The sequence below is a fragment of the Lacerta agilis genome, chromosome 11 (genome assembly GCF_009819535.1).
Source record: "Lacerta agilis isolate rLacAgi1 chromosome 11, rLacAgi1.pri, whole genome shotgun sequence".
NCBI lineage: Eukaryota > Metazoa > Chordata > Lepidosauria > Squamata > Lacertidae > Lacerta > Lacerta agilis.
The window spans coordinates 32,843,625-32,859,594 of record NC_046322.1 but is presented as its reverse complement, the minus strand read 5'-3'; the positions used below and the strand labels follow the sequence as shown (position 1 = coordinate 32,859,594).

Sequence of the window (15,970 nt, the reverse complement as noted above, 5' to 3'; positions counted from 1 at the left end):
TACTCAGAAATGATTTGTAGGGGGGAAATATTATACCTGTTTAGCCATTTTTCTCGGCTTATAAGGAAAGAAGAACAAGGCCAGAAATGTATTTCCCAGGGAATAGGGGTTATGAAATGCTATTTTGATAGTCTAGAAAGGATTCATGTGCACAACAGCCAAAACATCTGATAGCAATTATACATTTATTTGGGCTGCAAAAGATTCTGAAAGCTTATAAGGAAATGCAGCTATGAAGGTCACTTTACCATAATGTATTTTTAAGGTCATGACAGGTTGAAATTAGAAAGCAAGACCATTTGAGCACTGTACTACATTGGAGTCAATGACTGCAAAACATTTCAGTTGCTCTTTTTCCAAATTGCCAGTGTTTGAGTGGTTCGGAAATACCAAGTAGATCCCCTTACAAATTCATATTTGATCTGTTCTGTGATGTTTGAGATGGATGCAAATGGAACATGGCAGCAGTCACTGGTAATTCTGGCAAAGAAGACAGATAGCGTGGCATAATGGACACATACCACTGGGAAACTCTCCACACAAGCCCCACTGTAATGAAAAAGAAAGTATTAAGGGAACAATTAAAAGGATGTTCATGGCAGGCAACCCAAGATTGGCCGAAGGGTTTCTGAGGTTCTACATATGTTTTCATATAGCACAAGATCATTGAAACAAGAGTTTTCCATTGACAACTGGCCTCAAGACAGATACAAAACTGCTTGTTCAAATGAAGTGCAGTTGAGAACCAGCTGCTTTACTCTATGCTTCTTAGGCAAATTGGTGCTATTTTATGATAACTTGTTTGCATATGTATTATCCATAAATAGAAAAGTACTGCAAGCCTGGCTTTTAGAGTGACGGGTATTCACGGGCAAGCTTCGTTTTTCTTTATTGTAATGTAATGACTAGGTCATCCACACCTTTTCCAGTTGTCTGTCTGCCCCCTTTTCTATAAGCTCATTTTTCCACTTGCGTGCATCATTCCCTAGCCATATCCAGAAATGCTTTTTATATCCTCCCAATTCTTGCCACCTCACTCTGCCCTAGCATAGAAAGCTATAGGGAACAATCCACCTTTGTCTTAAGTACCGGTATAAGCAAGCCCAGCTGAAATAAACTGGAGTTGCAAAGGAACACAGTTGTACATTTTTCCTACATGCATGGTAAACCAAGCATTCCCCTCAAATTCACTTTGACACGTGACCATGATGAAAGACTACATAAACCCTGCTGATCCTACAGAAAGGAAAGGATGTGGGCAGGAGGCCACGTGTGTGGTTCTCCAAATCTCTTAGCACCCTGCCAGGTCAAATGGCTTCACGCTAGCCTGTTCACTAAAGCGACTTGGAAATGGAATTATTGCATCCACTTTGACACAGGTTCATTTTGTAGACACTTACATGTGCCTGTTTGGATCTTGGCAGGAATGACATTCAAAATAATTATTTTTTAAAAAAAACAGCTTGTTCTTGATTTTAAGGGAGCAGTGATGATCTGAGACAGCTTTGTATTGTGTACCATCCAAAATCTCCAGTTTCTACTACGTAACGGCAAACTGTAAAATCCCAAGGCATGGCCCAAAGACACATAAAATGCAGTGCCTTTGTGGAAGCTAATCAGGTGTGAGCCTTCAGTGCCTGGATGGGAGATCATATGGTTTCCTGGAAACCCAATGCTTGCAACCTTGAGTTTGCTCATGGAAGAAAGGCGGGATAGAGATGAAATAAATAAAAACAAGAAGTTGCTATTGGAGGCTTTGTGTGGCAATCAACTACACACACGCAACTCACTTCTAGGCTTTTTTAAAAATTTGAAATAGCTCTTTGATTGCAAATGAATCATCCAGAAAGACTGAAATCTTCGCTCTGTTGTGTAAGAGAAGAGCTGTTGACTTGGGTTGCAATTTCAGCCTATTTGCCCTTTTTATTTTTGTTTTTAAATGAAGAAGGATTAGACTCTATTCGCAGCTCACAAATTCCAAGAAGTTCCTGTCGCATCATCCCAGCATTTGGGCTTTGAGCTGTAAAGGGTGAATTTCATCCATTGTGTTTCTATACTTGGATACATAATTGTATGATATTTTAAATTACATGGTACATACGTTTCCTAAGAAACTAAGCCTTCATCATAACTCATGCGTCTTCCATAGCTGCGGTGTACGTGTTGAAAAACAGGCTCTTCTCCCCGACCCTCATGAGACAGGTTAAGTGTGGAAGCAGAAGAGATTTTTATATTTCATTTTGGGTTAGAAAAAATTTCATGCCAGGGTTTTGTGACACAGCAATGACTCTCCCTATTTTTAGGTTGGCTTCAGAGATTCTAAAAGGGGGGCAGCAGAGGAAGCGCAAGTGAATTGCAATTTTTTTGAACTGCCCTTTTGAGGTTAGAGGCACAAGAGTTATTTTTTTCAGTGTGTTGAAAGCACCCTGAAAGTCACAGCTCTTCCCACTTCCACCTCTGTGAAATGGGTCTTGCAAGATTTGGTATTGTTTCAAAAAAACAACAACAACAACTGCAAAACTTGTTTGATAACAGAGAACACGAGAATCGCCTTTCAAATCACCATCAGCTCCCTAAAGAGCTATTGCAATTCTCCAGACTGGTATTGTAATGCTACTAGTAGTAATATTAATAATGACTTGTATTTAACAAGTCTGATTGGGGGTATAATTCAGCACCATCTGGAGAACACCCAAGTTGGCTACCCAAACCTAGGGGTCAACTATCTATATCCCCTATTGACCTCTGCTGTTTTGGTAGCTCCTGGCTAAGACAGAATCAAGTTTATTAGGTTGCTTCCTATGAATGCACATGGAAACAGTTTCCGAGAGAAACTGGTTTCCTCAGTGATAAAAACATTATCAGTAAGTGATGTGCATTATTTTTTTTACAGCTATTGCTCTGTGGGCTTTGGTATCTTAGATTCCACTGATAGGGAATGTTCCCTGGAGAGTTTCAGCTCCAAAAGTTCTTTCTTTCACAAGCAGATGTATACTCAACTTGCAAAATGATTATACCTTATGAAGGGCAAGAGGAATAATTTCTTTCTTAACTGCCTGATAACTATATGGCTGTAATAAGGGAGGGGTGAAGTTCTGGATGTTGTGGGGGGAGGAGGAGGGGTAGAGCCCTTCCATTCCATTTTCCTCTTTCCTAAAGATCTTCCTTTTCCCCAAGTCAAACCAAAGTAAATGGAAAGGAGAAATGGACTATGCCAGCTTACCAGCTGGTATAGCCAATTTCACTCCTAAAATAAACAGAAGAAAATGAGGCAGAAAAAGGTAGTCACACTTTTTTATTTAAAAAATGGCGGAAGTGTAGATTAAATTTAGGTAAGTACTTGTCCTTTCAGCACATCTTTTTAGAATTAAAATTTCAAAATTGACCTGAGACTGAGTAAACATATGTTGCTCATCATGGGCCTTTTTTTCAGTAGGTACCTGTGAAAGTTGCTCTACAGCATCCATGCATCAGTTGCAGCAGTGTTGGTCACACTGTTTGCAAGAAGTTTCCATATAAATTGAAAAATACCATCAAAATTGCCAAATTTTGGAAAAGGCTGCTTTAGACCCAGTGAAATGACAGCAGCTAGGCTTGCTACAGGTTGGTCTAATCCATAGTATAGGCCATATTGTGCCTTCCATAGTTATCCCTGTTCTGACACAGCATTTCCTTCCTTCACCAAGAAATGCTCAAAAACAAAGCATATGAACCAGCTTATAAAGTAATGACACTTCTAATGCATTTTTGACACTTCTAATGCATTTCCATTCAGCTTGACAAAGAGTTCTTTATAACTTGAAAGTCTGCACATACCAATCCCTGTTGTTGTTGTTGTTGTTGTTGTTGTTGTTGTTTTATGAGAGGCAGTGTGGTGTAGTGGTTAAGAGCGGTAGACTCATAATCTGGTGAACCGGGTTCGCGTCTCCGCTCCTCCACATGCAGCTGCTGGGTGACCTTGGGCTAGTCACACTTCTCTGAAGTCTCTCAGCCCCACTCACCTCACAGAGTGTTTGTTGTGGGGGAGGAAGGGAAAGGAGAATGTTAGCCACTTTGAGACTCCTTCAGGTAGTGATAAAGCGGGGTATCAAATCCATACTCTTCTGGTTCTATCTTTGGATGTGATTTATTATTACTAAGAATTTTCAACTTCTGCATTAAGCATGAAATGCTTTGTGCATATAAAAAGACAGTATATTTTAAAGCTATGATAGAACTGCATTGGGAAAGCATAACTTAAAATAAACAATAAGTGCTGAGTGTACTTCAAACTCTAGCATAGTCTGTCATTTCTGACTTGGTATATTTCCCCAATAAATGAGAGCAGGGTAGGGACCTAGTGCCTAACCTTGGTAGGTTTTGTGGAAAATCCATTACAAAACCATAACAATAATCGTCATCATCCTTGCAAGAATCCCTTAAGATGGTTTCAGTATCATGTTCATTTGTTGCAGGGGGAAGCGTATTCCTAGTCCTGTATTATAGCTCTGGACTCACCACTATGTTCTTTTTAAATGAACAAATTTCTCCAGGGTCAAACTCCTTCAGCTCTGTGACATCACAGATGCAGAGGAAGAATTCACCTCTATCCTGTTCACTGAAGAGTTTTGATCCAATAGATGCCTCCACGGGTAGGATGGGGGAATTGATTTTTGTCATTTCTCTTTTCCCCTACAGCAGCCACCACTACCTCTGCTGTCAAAGATTGTCCAACCCTTTGGATCAGATTTGTGGGGTGGGGAGAACAGACAAAAAAAATGCTGCCTCCTCTCCACCTCTTCCTCCAACAGCAGCTTTCTGTGAGCAGAGGTCCACTTATGGGAGCTTAGGAGCCAAGCCAATGTGTTTTTTTCACATATATGGGTTGCAGTCAATGTTATTCCTAGCCTAGACCCACTGAAATGAATGAACATGACTAAATTGAGGCCATTAATTTCAATGAACCCACTCTGAGTAGAATTTAATTGGATACAACCCATTGTCTCCATGTACTAAAAGCAAAGTAGTACAAGGAGAAGAAAAGAGGAAGAGGAGGAGGAGGAGGAGGAGAAAGAAAGAAAGAAAGAAAGAAAGAAAGAAAGAAAGAAAGAAAGAAAGAATACAATACAATATACTTGTCCCTTTCACAAAGCTGATCATAATCCCAAGCTTCTAAGATTCTTGAGACTGTAGCAAAAAGCTTCCCTTTTGCATTCCCCACCCTTCTAATATTTCTCTGTAAAGTGAAGTCATCGTAATCGAGTGTCTTTGATCTACATTCTTCTATGACACCATATTAAGATGCCGCAAGTAAGCAATTACAATTTCAGTGAATGGAAAAAAGCTAAAAATTGAAACTTAATGAAACAGGGTTTCCTTTTAAACAGAACTGTGAGAGGAAAGACCTCGTGAGTTTTTCAATACAAAGGAAATGTAGAAATAGGAGATGGGTGTGTGGGGAGAAAATAAATATTAATTCACAATCCATTAAGCATTTTTTAAAAGGCTTTTCTTAAAGTTCAATGCTGTGCGGATTTACTCAGAGTAAGTCCCACTGTGTTCAGTGGAACATACTCATGAGTCAGTCATACAAGATTGCTGCCTCAGTAGTTAAAAGCTTGCTGGTAGTGACATTTCATGTTTCTGACTCTTTTCTGTGTGCTTTTAACCAGAGGTTACAACATATTTGCGCTAAATGTAGCATAAGTGTTCTCTGAGACTGTTGTGCCTCCTTACTATTCTTGTCTTTTGTTTCCTCCTCCCCACCCTCCTTCTACAGGCTGTTCCACCACCTAACTTTGAGATGCCAGTTTCTATCCCAGTGTCCAACCACAACAGCTTGGTATACAGCAACCCTGTAAGCTCATTGGGTAACCCCAACCTGTTGCCTCTGGCCCACCCTTCCTTACAGCGGAATAGCATGTCTCCTGGTGTGACACACCGGCCACCAAGTGCAGGAAACACAGGTAAGACACTACCCAATCCTATTTCTTCACTTTTAAGTTTGGGAAAGGGCTGTAGCTCAGTGGTAGAGCATCTGCTTTGCATGCGGAATAGCCCAGGTTCAATCCCTGGCATCTCCAGGTTGGGCTGAGAGAGACTCGTGTCTGAAATCCTGAAGAATTGCTGCCAGGTGGAGTGGACCAGGGTTTCCCAAATTTGGGTCTCCAGTTGTTTGTGGACTACAGCTCCCATCATCCCTTGTTAGCAGAACCAGTGGTCAGAGATGATGGGAAGTGTAGTCCAACAACAGCTGGACACCCAAGTTTGGGAAACCCTGGTGTAGACAGTACTGAGATCATTTCTCAGAATTTTCATTTAAAAAGAAGTAAAGTTAAATTCTAAAAAGAGCTAAATCCTTTGTGAAATTAAAGATAATTAATATAAAGAAGACAATGTTTTTAAAATGAAGAAAATTAATGGACTCAAGCTACTGGGAATGTTTGTGTGACACCCAACTAAAGGAACGAATATTCAAGTGGTAACTTGTTCACGAACATAAAGTAAAATGGTTCTCTTTAGAAAGTGCCTATAGGCTTCTAACAATAATTTTTTTTATCCCCTCACTGTTGTCCTGTTAAAGACTGTTTCAGAACATAGGCTCTGAATCCAGGCCCATTTGTCATCATGTCATTAAAAAGCTACACATCTTCTTTCATAGAAGAAAAAAAGTGGGAAATGAGTTGGAAGTAGCGGGAGAGGTTAATCCTTGCTGGCAAAATAGGTCATTTGACTCCACAGTTAAGAGGCTAAAAGCAGCCTTGGTGATAATGTGTCAGGTCATTAGAATCTCACTGATGGTGATGTATCATTCAAACTCGTGGCTTGTTTGTCTCACTGTGCAAGCAAGACATTGCCATCCACCCAGGTGTAGGATCACCTGTAAGTAGGATAAATAAGGATTAGGATCCTTCACTCTGTCTGATTGAAGCAGAGTCAGCCTTAAGCGTGTTGACCTCAGAAGAGTCAAGCAAGGTCCCCACCGCAAGGAAGGTAGTTAAAAAAAAAAACAAGCCATTGATGCTTGCGAAAATACCAAGAATGTCATGCAAAAATACACCACCATTTGTTGGAAAGGTGTTAAGGGAAGTACTTCCGTTATGTCTTTGTAAGTCTTAGAAAACACAGGATTTGCTCCCTGTTGTCCCTGATATCATGCACTCCGGTCATGCAGGAGTACGATTAGGGGGTGGAATGCGAATTCACAGTACACATGCAAAACACTTGAGTCCCCTAAAGAGCTGTTTGGATCCTAGCCCTAATGTGCAGCTGGCATCCTAAATTGTCATAACTGTGCATTTTGTGGGACTGGGAAACATGAGCAAAGGAAGGTGCCTATCCAGCTCAGCACTGTCAATTTGATAGGAAGTGGTTCTCCGAGGTTTCAGGCCAAAGCCTTTCCCGTCCCTGGTACCTTATATGCTTTTTTTAAAAAAGCAGAACAAGAACAAAATATTGAACTGTCCTGCATTGCAGGGGGTTGGACTAGATGACCCTTGGGTCCCTTCCAACTCTAAGATTATGTGATTCTACAACGTGAGAAACTACATAATTTTAACATAACATGATCCTTCTTTATTACCGTATTTTTTGCTCCATAAGACGCACTTTTTTCCTCCTAAAAAGTAAGGGGAAGTGCCTGTGCGTCTTATGGAGCGAATGGTGGTCCCTGGAGCTGAATTGCCCAGGGGCCAAAAGAGGATCATGCTTTTTATTTTACAAAGAGAAAAGGGAGTGTTGAAAGGACCCCGCTCAGCAGCTGATCAGCAAGAGATCAGGAGAGAGATAAGAGCCCCGGCTCCCTTTCAGCCCCGCCCTCCTTTGTTGAATGTGCTGCAGAGGGAGGTTGTTTGTTTCCCCAGGACATGTGACTGGCTGATTAGATTATCTGTCTGGAAACTGTAGAAATGGCTCCCTTTCCTTAAGATTTTTCAGAAATGTGAGTTAAACCTCATAAAAATGGGGCTTTTCCTCTTTGCTTTTCCCCCTTTGCAAAAGGAGCTTTGCTTTTCCCCCTTTGCAAAAAAAAGCTGCAAAACCTAGCTGATCCTCGGGGGGGAAAAAACCCAGGGCTTTTCCCTTTGCAAAAAAAGCTGCAAAACTTTTAGCTGATCCTAAAAAAAGCCTTTTGCCTTTGCAAAAACAGCTGCAAAACTTTTAGCTGATCCTCAAAAAAGCCAGGGCTTTTCCCTTTGCAAAAAAGCTGCAAAACTTTTAGCTGATCCTCAAAAACAAAACAAAACACAAAAAAGGGCTTTTAGAGGAGGAAAACCAGAAAAATATTTTTTCCCCCTTGTTTCCTCCTCTAAAAATGAGGTGCGCCCTATGGTCCGGTGCGTTCTATGGAGCGAAAAATACGGTACATATGCATCAAAGAAAGAACATGCATTTGAACCACCTAAGACACATGGGAGCATGTGGAATTATATTTTTAAAACCAGCAATTGTAGAAATAATTTTATATTTGATTATATTACTAATGTGATTACCTGGACGTAGTTGGGACTGTTTTTTTTTGGGGGGGGACTGTATTTGATTGCTTGTATTTGATTATATGTTGTTCTTATATTCAACTAATAAAATATTTTTTAAAAAAAAGAAAAGAAAAAGATTATGTGATTCTATGAGGGATTGAAGCTGGGGTTTTCTATAGTCACTGGGCAGGGAGGTTTCCTAGCACTGAGCAGTCCTGCAACAGGTTGTCCCTTGTACTCTTTTGGGTGCTCAGGGATCCAAGACTGAAGGCATGGACCTTAGGTGTGCCATGGCATTGTAAAGAGCCATCTCACATGTATAACTAGTGGTTGCTTGACATCCTGACTGCATTTGGCACCACCTGAGTGTTAATTTGCTAGACTGGAAAGGTTGTGAGAGGCATGTAGATTATGAAGCAGCAGCAAACCACCCTTACGTTGGCACCAGGGCTGCCGTGGGCATGCTGAGCCTTGCCAAGCCTGATGCTGCTCACTGCAACATCATTTCGTTCCGCAAGTCGTTTCGTATTGCGAAAATTTCATCTTGCGAAGCACGGTTTCCCATAGGAATGCATTGAAATTTAATTCCCATAGGAATGCATTGAAATTTTCGTCTTGTGAAGCACGACCATAGAAAAATTCGTCTTGCGAGGCACCTAAAAATCACAAAACCCTTTCGTCTAGCGAGTTTTTCGTTGTGCGAGGCATTCGTCTTGCGAGGTACCACTGCATTTTGGAGTTATCAGGGGTGGCTGCCCAGACCTAAACACAGTTGTGGATGCACATGTTATTTTTAAAGTAAAAATACTAAATTGGGCACCCCTTTTGCCATTATTTTTAACAGCATCCTTTTCTGTAACAAAATACTACTTATTCTCAAGTAAATGGGTTAATCATCAGGCAACAGAAGCAACAAACTCCATTTTACTCTTGCTGTCAAGATGATGCTAAAGTTTAAGCAAATATGAAATAGAACCATTGGTTACTCAGGGTATTATTATTATTATTAATGTTTGTGCAATTCGAGAGGAAATGGGTCTGCTTATACGTATGTAGATAGAAGTCAGCATGGCTCATGCAGCCTGATCTTTATAAGTACCCTGGTGGTAGGAACTCTGCTAGGGTTTGCATTGCTTTGAGGAGCAGGCTGTAATTTCTGTTTGACCTTTGTGGTTTCTTTCAGCTCCCCTCTCCATTTGACTATTTTATTTGTCTTCTCCTAGGTGGCCTGATGGGTGGGGACCTCACAACCGGTGCAGGCACCAGTGCAGGTAAACAGAGGAGTGTTTTATGTCCCCTTTTAAAATGGTTGCAGACTCCACAACAGAGAGCTAGCATGAAGCTGGTCTTAAAATAACTCTATATAATTTCATTAGGAGCAGAATTAGGTTAACCCTGGATGCTTCTGAAAATCCTACTCCCAAGAGCCTTCCCGATATTAAACTTCCCAATTTCCGTACATTTAAAGACTTCCTGTTGCTGTTGTTTTAAAAGACTTCTAATGTACTGTCACGGAGACTCTCATTACCAAGAGTTCCCATCAGGCGTCACCTACGGTAATCAGAGGACCCTTTCACAAATCCCTCACTGAAGCTGTCACATACCGGTGTGTGGTGGGGAAGAAAAGGGGGGTGATTCAGGAATGGTTCTTGGACCTACTCCATTGTTCTCAGACTACATTAGAGCAGAAATCATGATTGTGCTTACACCACTGATTAAAAGGTGACTCGTGAAACTGGGTCCAAAGAATGCAGGTTTGAGTTACGGTACCTAACAACTCAGCCTTTTTATCCAAGTGAATGCTTCACTTCTGCAATAATCACTCCCATGTTTCAGCTTTTTAAAGCCATGGAGGCTGGTGGTGTCTCATTGGATATGGCAGCATTAAGACCTCTGAAATAGCATAGAAATTTTGACATCGCATCAACATTATGCAGTTTGTGGCTGCAGAATTTGTGGTGCCTTTTATGAATGCAATTTATTGTTGATTTTATGCTTTTAACTGCCTTTTTTTAACTTTGGCAGCGCAGACCATTTTGCATATATGTATGTGTGCTGTTTTTATTTTATTTTTATTTTTAAAGTTTGTTTCTACAGTCACTTAAGTATAGAGAGTGTAGAAAGCATGATAACCTTCATTGTTAGTTTCCACCACTTTTCTTGATTCTGTTAACCAAGTTCTGTTTCATGTTGGTGATATCTGTCTGAAGCATGTACTGGGATTCTTGACCTTTTATGTTAGAGAAACTTAAAAGCTTCAGAGTAATAAGATAGGAATGGAACTTGATTGACCTACTAATGAGTGTCCTCTACTGGTTTGTTAAAGCATAGCAATCTTTCGCTCCCCACACCCCCTGCTCATAGGAAAGTGACAAGGATGAATTTTTGGTCTTTGGGAGAGGGTAACTTTCATGAATTGAAATGGAGATTTCTCTACATACAGAGTTGGTTTAAATATCACCAGTTTTGTTGACTTGAAAGACAGTTGGCGGGAGAAACTTCTCTTGACAACTAGAAAATGAGAGAAATTCTATTTTAAAAGTATAAAATATATTATTGACTGGAGAAATTGATTTTAAAAAATTTAAAACTCCTGATGGCTCCTTCCTGTGGAAGAGTAGTGTTTATATGAGCAGATAAAAAGTGTGATTGTGCCCAGAATCCTGGTTCCTTTTGTGTTTAGACCTTATTGCAGATGTTCATTCTTCATGTCTTAAATTTGGAGCAGTAAGAAGAGTCATTTGCTGTAGGGCAGAAAGGAAGAGGAGAGGTCATTACGAGGTTGAAACGTCTGCCACAGTGGCATCATTCAACAATGGTTCTATTTTGGAGAGTCCCCTCTCCCTCTTAAATATCAAAAGTTCTTTGTTGACCATTTTTCCTTGAGGAACAGAGGCCCATGTGTACGTCGCCATTGCCATCTTAGAAGCTGATAGGGTGATCTTATGGATCAATTTGCCAGGGTATACAGTCTTTGTCAAATTAGATGTTCATGCATTTGCATTTTTCCTGTTGCACCTAAAAATAGCCAGTTTGCAACAAAGGAAGAAGAATGTAGTTGTTTTTGAGTTTTACTACTGTAATTATAAAAAGAAGCAACTTTTGATTGCTAACATAAGGGCACCAGTTCCTGCATTACTTTAACAAATTACACCGTAATGCGAAGATGGGAAACGGGAAAAAAGATATGCCCATGTTTTCAAAAGGCTGCTATTTTGTTGGTTTGGAACGTTTGGTATAATAATCGTGAAATCATCCGCAACTTTACCTTGGGAACCTACCCAAGACATAAATAGAGCCTGGAAATAGTGACTACTTTTTATTATCCCAAGCAATTAAATACCAGTAGTGGTATTTTTAACTAAAACCAAGGTTATCTCAGGTTTGCTAGAGTACATTTGTTCAAAACTTTTCCCCAGTTGAGTAGCTTATGCCATGTGACTGTCACAACTGCCAACAAAATGAGAGTGGACTTCCTATTTAGTAGTGTTGCTAAGCTATAAATAAAGCCACGGGTTTGGCAACTTTCTTTGAAACAAGAAACTTGTGATTGAAAGGAAAGAATAAGAACTCTTTGACCTTAAGCCATCATGTTTTAAAACAATCCTATAGTTACATTCTTCATCTTAACACTCAACTAAGAGGGGGGTGGGGAACAACTGCCAATGAACCTATAAGATTTGAAATACTTGTTTTCTTTGTTTTTAAAGGAGCACACACATAGAAAGGAGGCATAATCCTTTTCAAATTACGGCAATAGGATAAGGAGTATATATATCAAGCATTGAAATGGGTTTTGAACGCTGACTATTATCTGGCCTATACTTTTCTTAATAACAGAATATTAGTATTAAATCTTAGGGGAAAACTCAACATATCAAATGAATAACATATTTTGCAAATGTATTGTGCGTGTTCCCATTGCAGATGTGTTATTGGCTCTAAAGAGGCTATCCTGATCCCATTAAAGTCATTTGTACCGACTCTCACAGTTCAGGGAACTGAGACTGTATTAATTTCTACTACTCTAAAGTAATACTACAACTTGCACTATGACCGACGTTTTATCTAATTGAACGTGTTTTATCTAATTGTTTTCATATTTGTCATGTTGAACAGAATATTATCTGACTGCCTCCCACCTCCCTTTTGCACTAGTGTACATTTTTAAATGGCAGTCCTCAGCTTAATTTACCATAAAATCATGAGGAGCTGCTACTACTTTGTCTGACATTTGGTCCACTAGATGTCTGGCAGTGGAGATGGCAATGCCATCATTTTCACATCATGCTAAGCTAAACCATGGCTTAGTGCAAACTTTCTAGCTCCTGAGGAGGAGGCTGTGGCTGCTTTGCTCCTCCTGGGACTTTCTAGGTAAGCACAGAGCAGCAGCTAATCAAGGTTTGGTTTAGTGTGTTGTCCAAGCACAGGACTGTGGTTAAGGTCTCTCCTTCTTACTCGTGGTCTGTACTCAAATCTTGGCTAAGCTACCATCCTGTGCTGACCTAAAAAGCCTGAGGAGGAACAAAACCGGTGCGAGCAACTCTCCTGGAGCAAGTCTCACTTACTCACAAATAAAGGTGAGTAATCTTCAGTTGCATTCTACTGTTACACAGTGATGTAGGGCTAACCACCAGCACCATGCAAACGCCTTAGAATCTAAAGCTTAGATGCTGCAAACCCTGTACTGGCCACGTGTTGTAACATTCCCATGGAGGAGGAGACAGGTGGTAATTTTCCCTAACACTCTAGCTGCAGAAGAGCTTTTTGCCAAGTTAATGGGCTTTCGGCTCCTTGGGGGTTACTATAGTGTTAAGATGCAGTAACCCTCTTCGTGGAAGCTGATGACCCCTTCCCATTTCCAGCTGTGAAATAAAAGGGTAATCTGCATGTTTAGTAAGTATGGATACGTGTGTGTGTGTGTGTGTGTGTGTGTGTGTGTCGTCTGTGTCTGTGTCTCTGTGTGTTTCTCTGGTGCATTCTTTATTTTTCAGTGCCTCCCTCTTCCAATAAGTTTTTAGAAACTAATGTACAAAATGTCCCATAAATGATCTTTGTGTTCTGCAAACTGCATCTGATAGAATTGCATTCTACACCTGCCCTTACATAGAAAGTAACCACAAAAATCTGCTAGGAAAAAAGCCTTAAAAATCAGAAGGGGGGCGGGTGGAGAGAGAGAGACAAAAGGCAAAGGAGAGCATTCAGCTAACTAGAGAAGACTTCCTCTAAATTAAATAAATCAGGTATTTTCAACAAGGCAGCAGGTATACAAAATGCTCCCCTGGCCACCTACTCCTTGAAAGTCCATCACCTTTACCACATATGTGAAGTGAAGTGATAGGCAGGAAGTGCCTGGCAGCAACAGATGCAGTATAAAAGCTTCCTCTTGGAATTGTAAGCTCAACATGACAGTGATTGTCAGACTTGGCCAGCTTTAAGCATTGGGCCTCTTAGCTAGATTATATCTTGTTAGCATTACACTACTCATTTTGCTGCTTTTGGTCACACGTTGGCCGGGTATCAATTTATTATACATTTCTGCTAGCATTTCAAACTAAATACAAATGAAGGTAATAGCTATTTATAATGGATGGGTCTCTAGGCCGGAAGAATTCTGGGCATGTTTTCAAAATAACATAACTTAAAGGAATGATTTGCAAAATGAAAAAAAGAAAAAGAAAAAAGAAGGCAATATGCCCAAATAAGCTTATACCAAACAGGCACAGTATGAAGCAAGTAGTAGTGGGACTCTGAGCAGATCCTAAAATAACACGAGGCACCCAAAACACATAAACATCAATGCTATGTACACCTAGTTCCCCTTTGTGCCTTGGCAATGCCAATCTAAGCAAACACGCACGCACACATCTACATGTGCCACTGGTAGGCAACCTAGCATTATTAGTAGCATCCCACATTCCTTTAGCTCTGACAGTGTGCTACATGCTGTACAGAATGTGTTTATCTGCCTCCAGATGGTGCTTTAGTGGCTTTTAGAAATGCCCTGGTCACTGGGAAGTCGCACAGAATAATGTGAATGTCATTGCAACCCTGTACATGTCTCCTGGAAGATAAGCTCACTTGAGTTCAGTGGGGCTTAGCTGGCAGGTAAGTGAGTGTAGGGTTGCAGCCAAAATGTAAACGCTAGCTGCAAGGATACGATCAAAAATGCAACCATCTCAAAAAGCTTTCATAAATACAGCATCTCCAAACACGATGGATGCCAGAGTCAACACGCATTGGCAAAATAAGTACCAACCCCACATCGCCCTCAATTTTTTTATACCACAAATGTTCTGGTATATTTTTGTCTGCATTTGTTGGACTATTATTGCCTTCTGGCAGCAATAATGTGATTGCATTGGGCAAGCATCGCAACCAACTAATAAAGCAAAATAAATCCACCCCTAATGCTTTGTCATTATGTTGTGAACTTGCTGCAGAATACAGCCACCATTTCACACCAGTCTGCAGTCAGCCCCTCATTTACTCAGGTGTGCCTGGCCAGTGTTCTGAAATCCATTTTGCACCTGGAACTGCAGGTGACCCATGGCATCTGGCTGGCCACTGTGGAAACAGAATGCCAAACTAGATGGACTTTGGGTCTGATCCAGCAGTACTCTGATTCTGTTATTAAGAGAGCTGTTCCCAGCCTTATCTGATGATGAAGCTTAGCTTGTCCCTCAGGGGAGGCAACCATCTTTCATGGCTTCATAAGTCTGCCAGTTGTAATGTGCCAGTATTGGGGGTTCCTACTGGAGCCTTCAGATGATGGTGAAGCCTCGTTACTTTCAAGGATGTCCATTTCTGTGGGGACCGGTTTTATATCAGTGTGCCAGAGTCTGTCTTGGCTGCCAGTAACTTTCCAAGTATAATTAAAGGTTCCAGCAAAAACAGCCTGCGGGGAGCATTGATAGTTTCTGCTTCGGGAAAATGTGGCCTTTGCCATCTCTTTCAGCATTGTTTGCCTTAATATCATTCTCTTTTTAAAAGTGTTCCCAATCTTACCTTCTCTCTAATTTACAATGTCTCAATATTTACCTTGGTACAATGATGGATTGAAAGAGTGAAATCATTGCACCAACTCTGAGAATCCCTCCTATTAAATGAGTCATAGAAGCTGCTAGTCTTTTCAAGGTGAATTTTTTTTAAAAGGATGATTGACTTTTTTCCTTAAATAACAAGCAATTAAGTTTATTCTTATTGGGAACCCACAGTTAAATAAAAAAAACTTTTGAGTTGCTGCAGTCTGTCCTCTCCACGTGCTGGTGCCAAGATGATTGTCGTGTGTTTTCTCTCTGCACACAGCAATCTGTCCTTTTATTCAGAGAGGGAGAGTACAAGGAAGCATTGCAAATCAGCAAACATCTGGATTTCATGCATACCCTTGAGTATTGAAAGAGATAGTTGATTCCTTCTGGATATTTGGCTGCAGCTGTGTGTTTGCTCCAGAATGAAAAGCAAGCCGTGCGTTTAACTCCATGGAACAAGAAGATTTTGCTCCTGGCACTATTGAG

The 15,970-nt window shown here is 40.6% G+C and overlaps 1 protein-coding gene across 13 annotated transcripts in view; it reads left to right on the top strand.

The window, feature by feature from the left end:
• The window catches only part of MEF2C (myocyte enhancer factor 2C), a 169,697-nt gene that overhangs the window by 129,747 nt on the left and 23,980 nt on the right, over positions 1-15,970 (top strand). For all 13 annotated transcript variants that reach the window (XM_033163904.1, XM_033163903.1, XM_033163900.1 and 10 more), the window contains 2 exons: positions 5,759-5,945; positions 9,677-9,724. In XM_033163904.1, the coding sequence (XP_033019795.1) occupies positions 5,759-5,945; positions 9,677-9,724 (235 nt within the window). The remainder of the gene's footprint in view (positions 1-5,758; positions 5,946-9,676; positions 9,725-15,970) is intronic.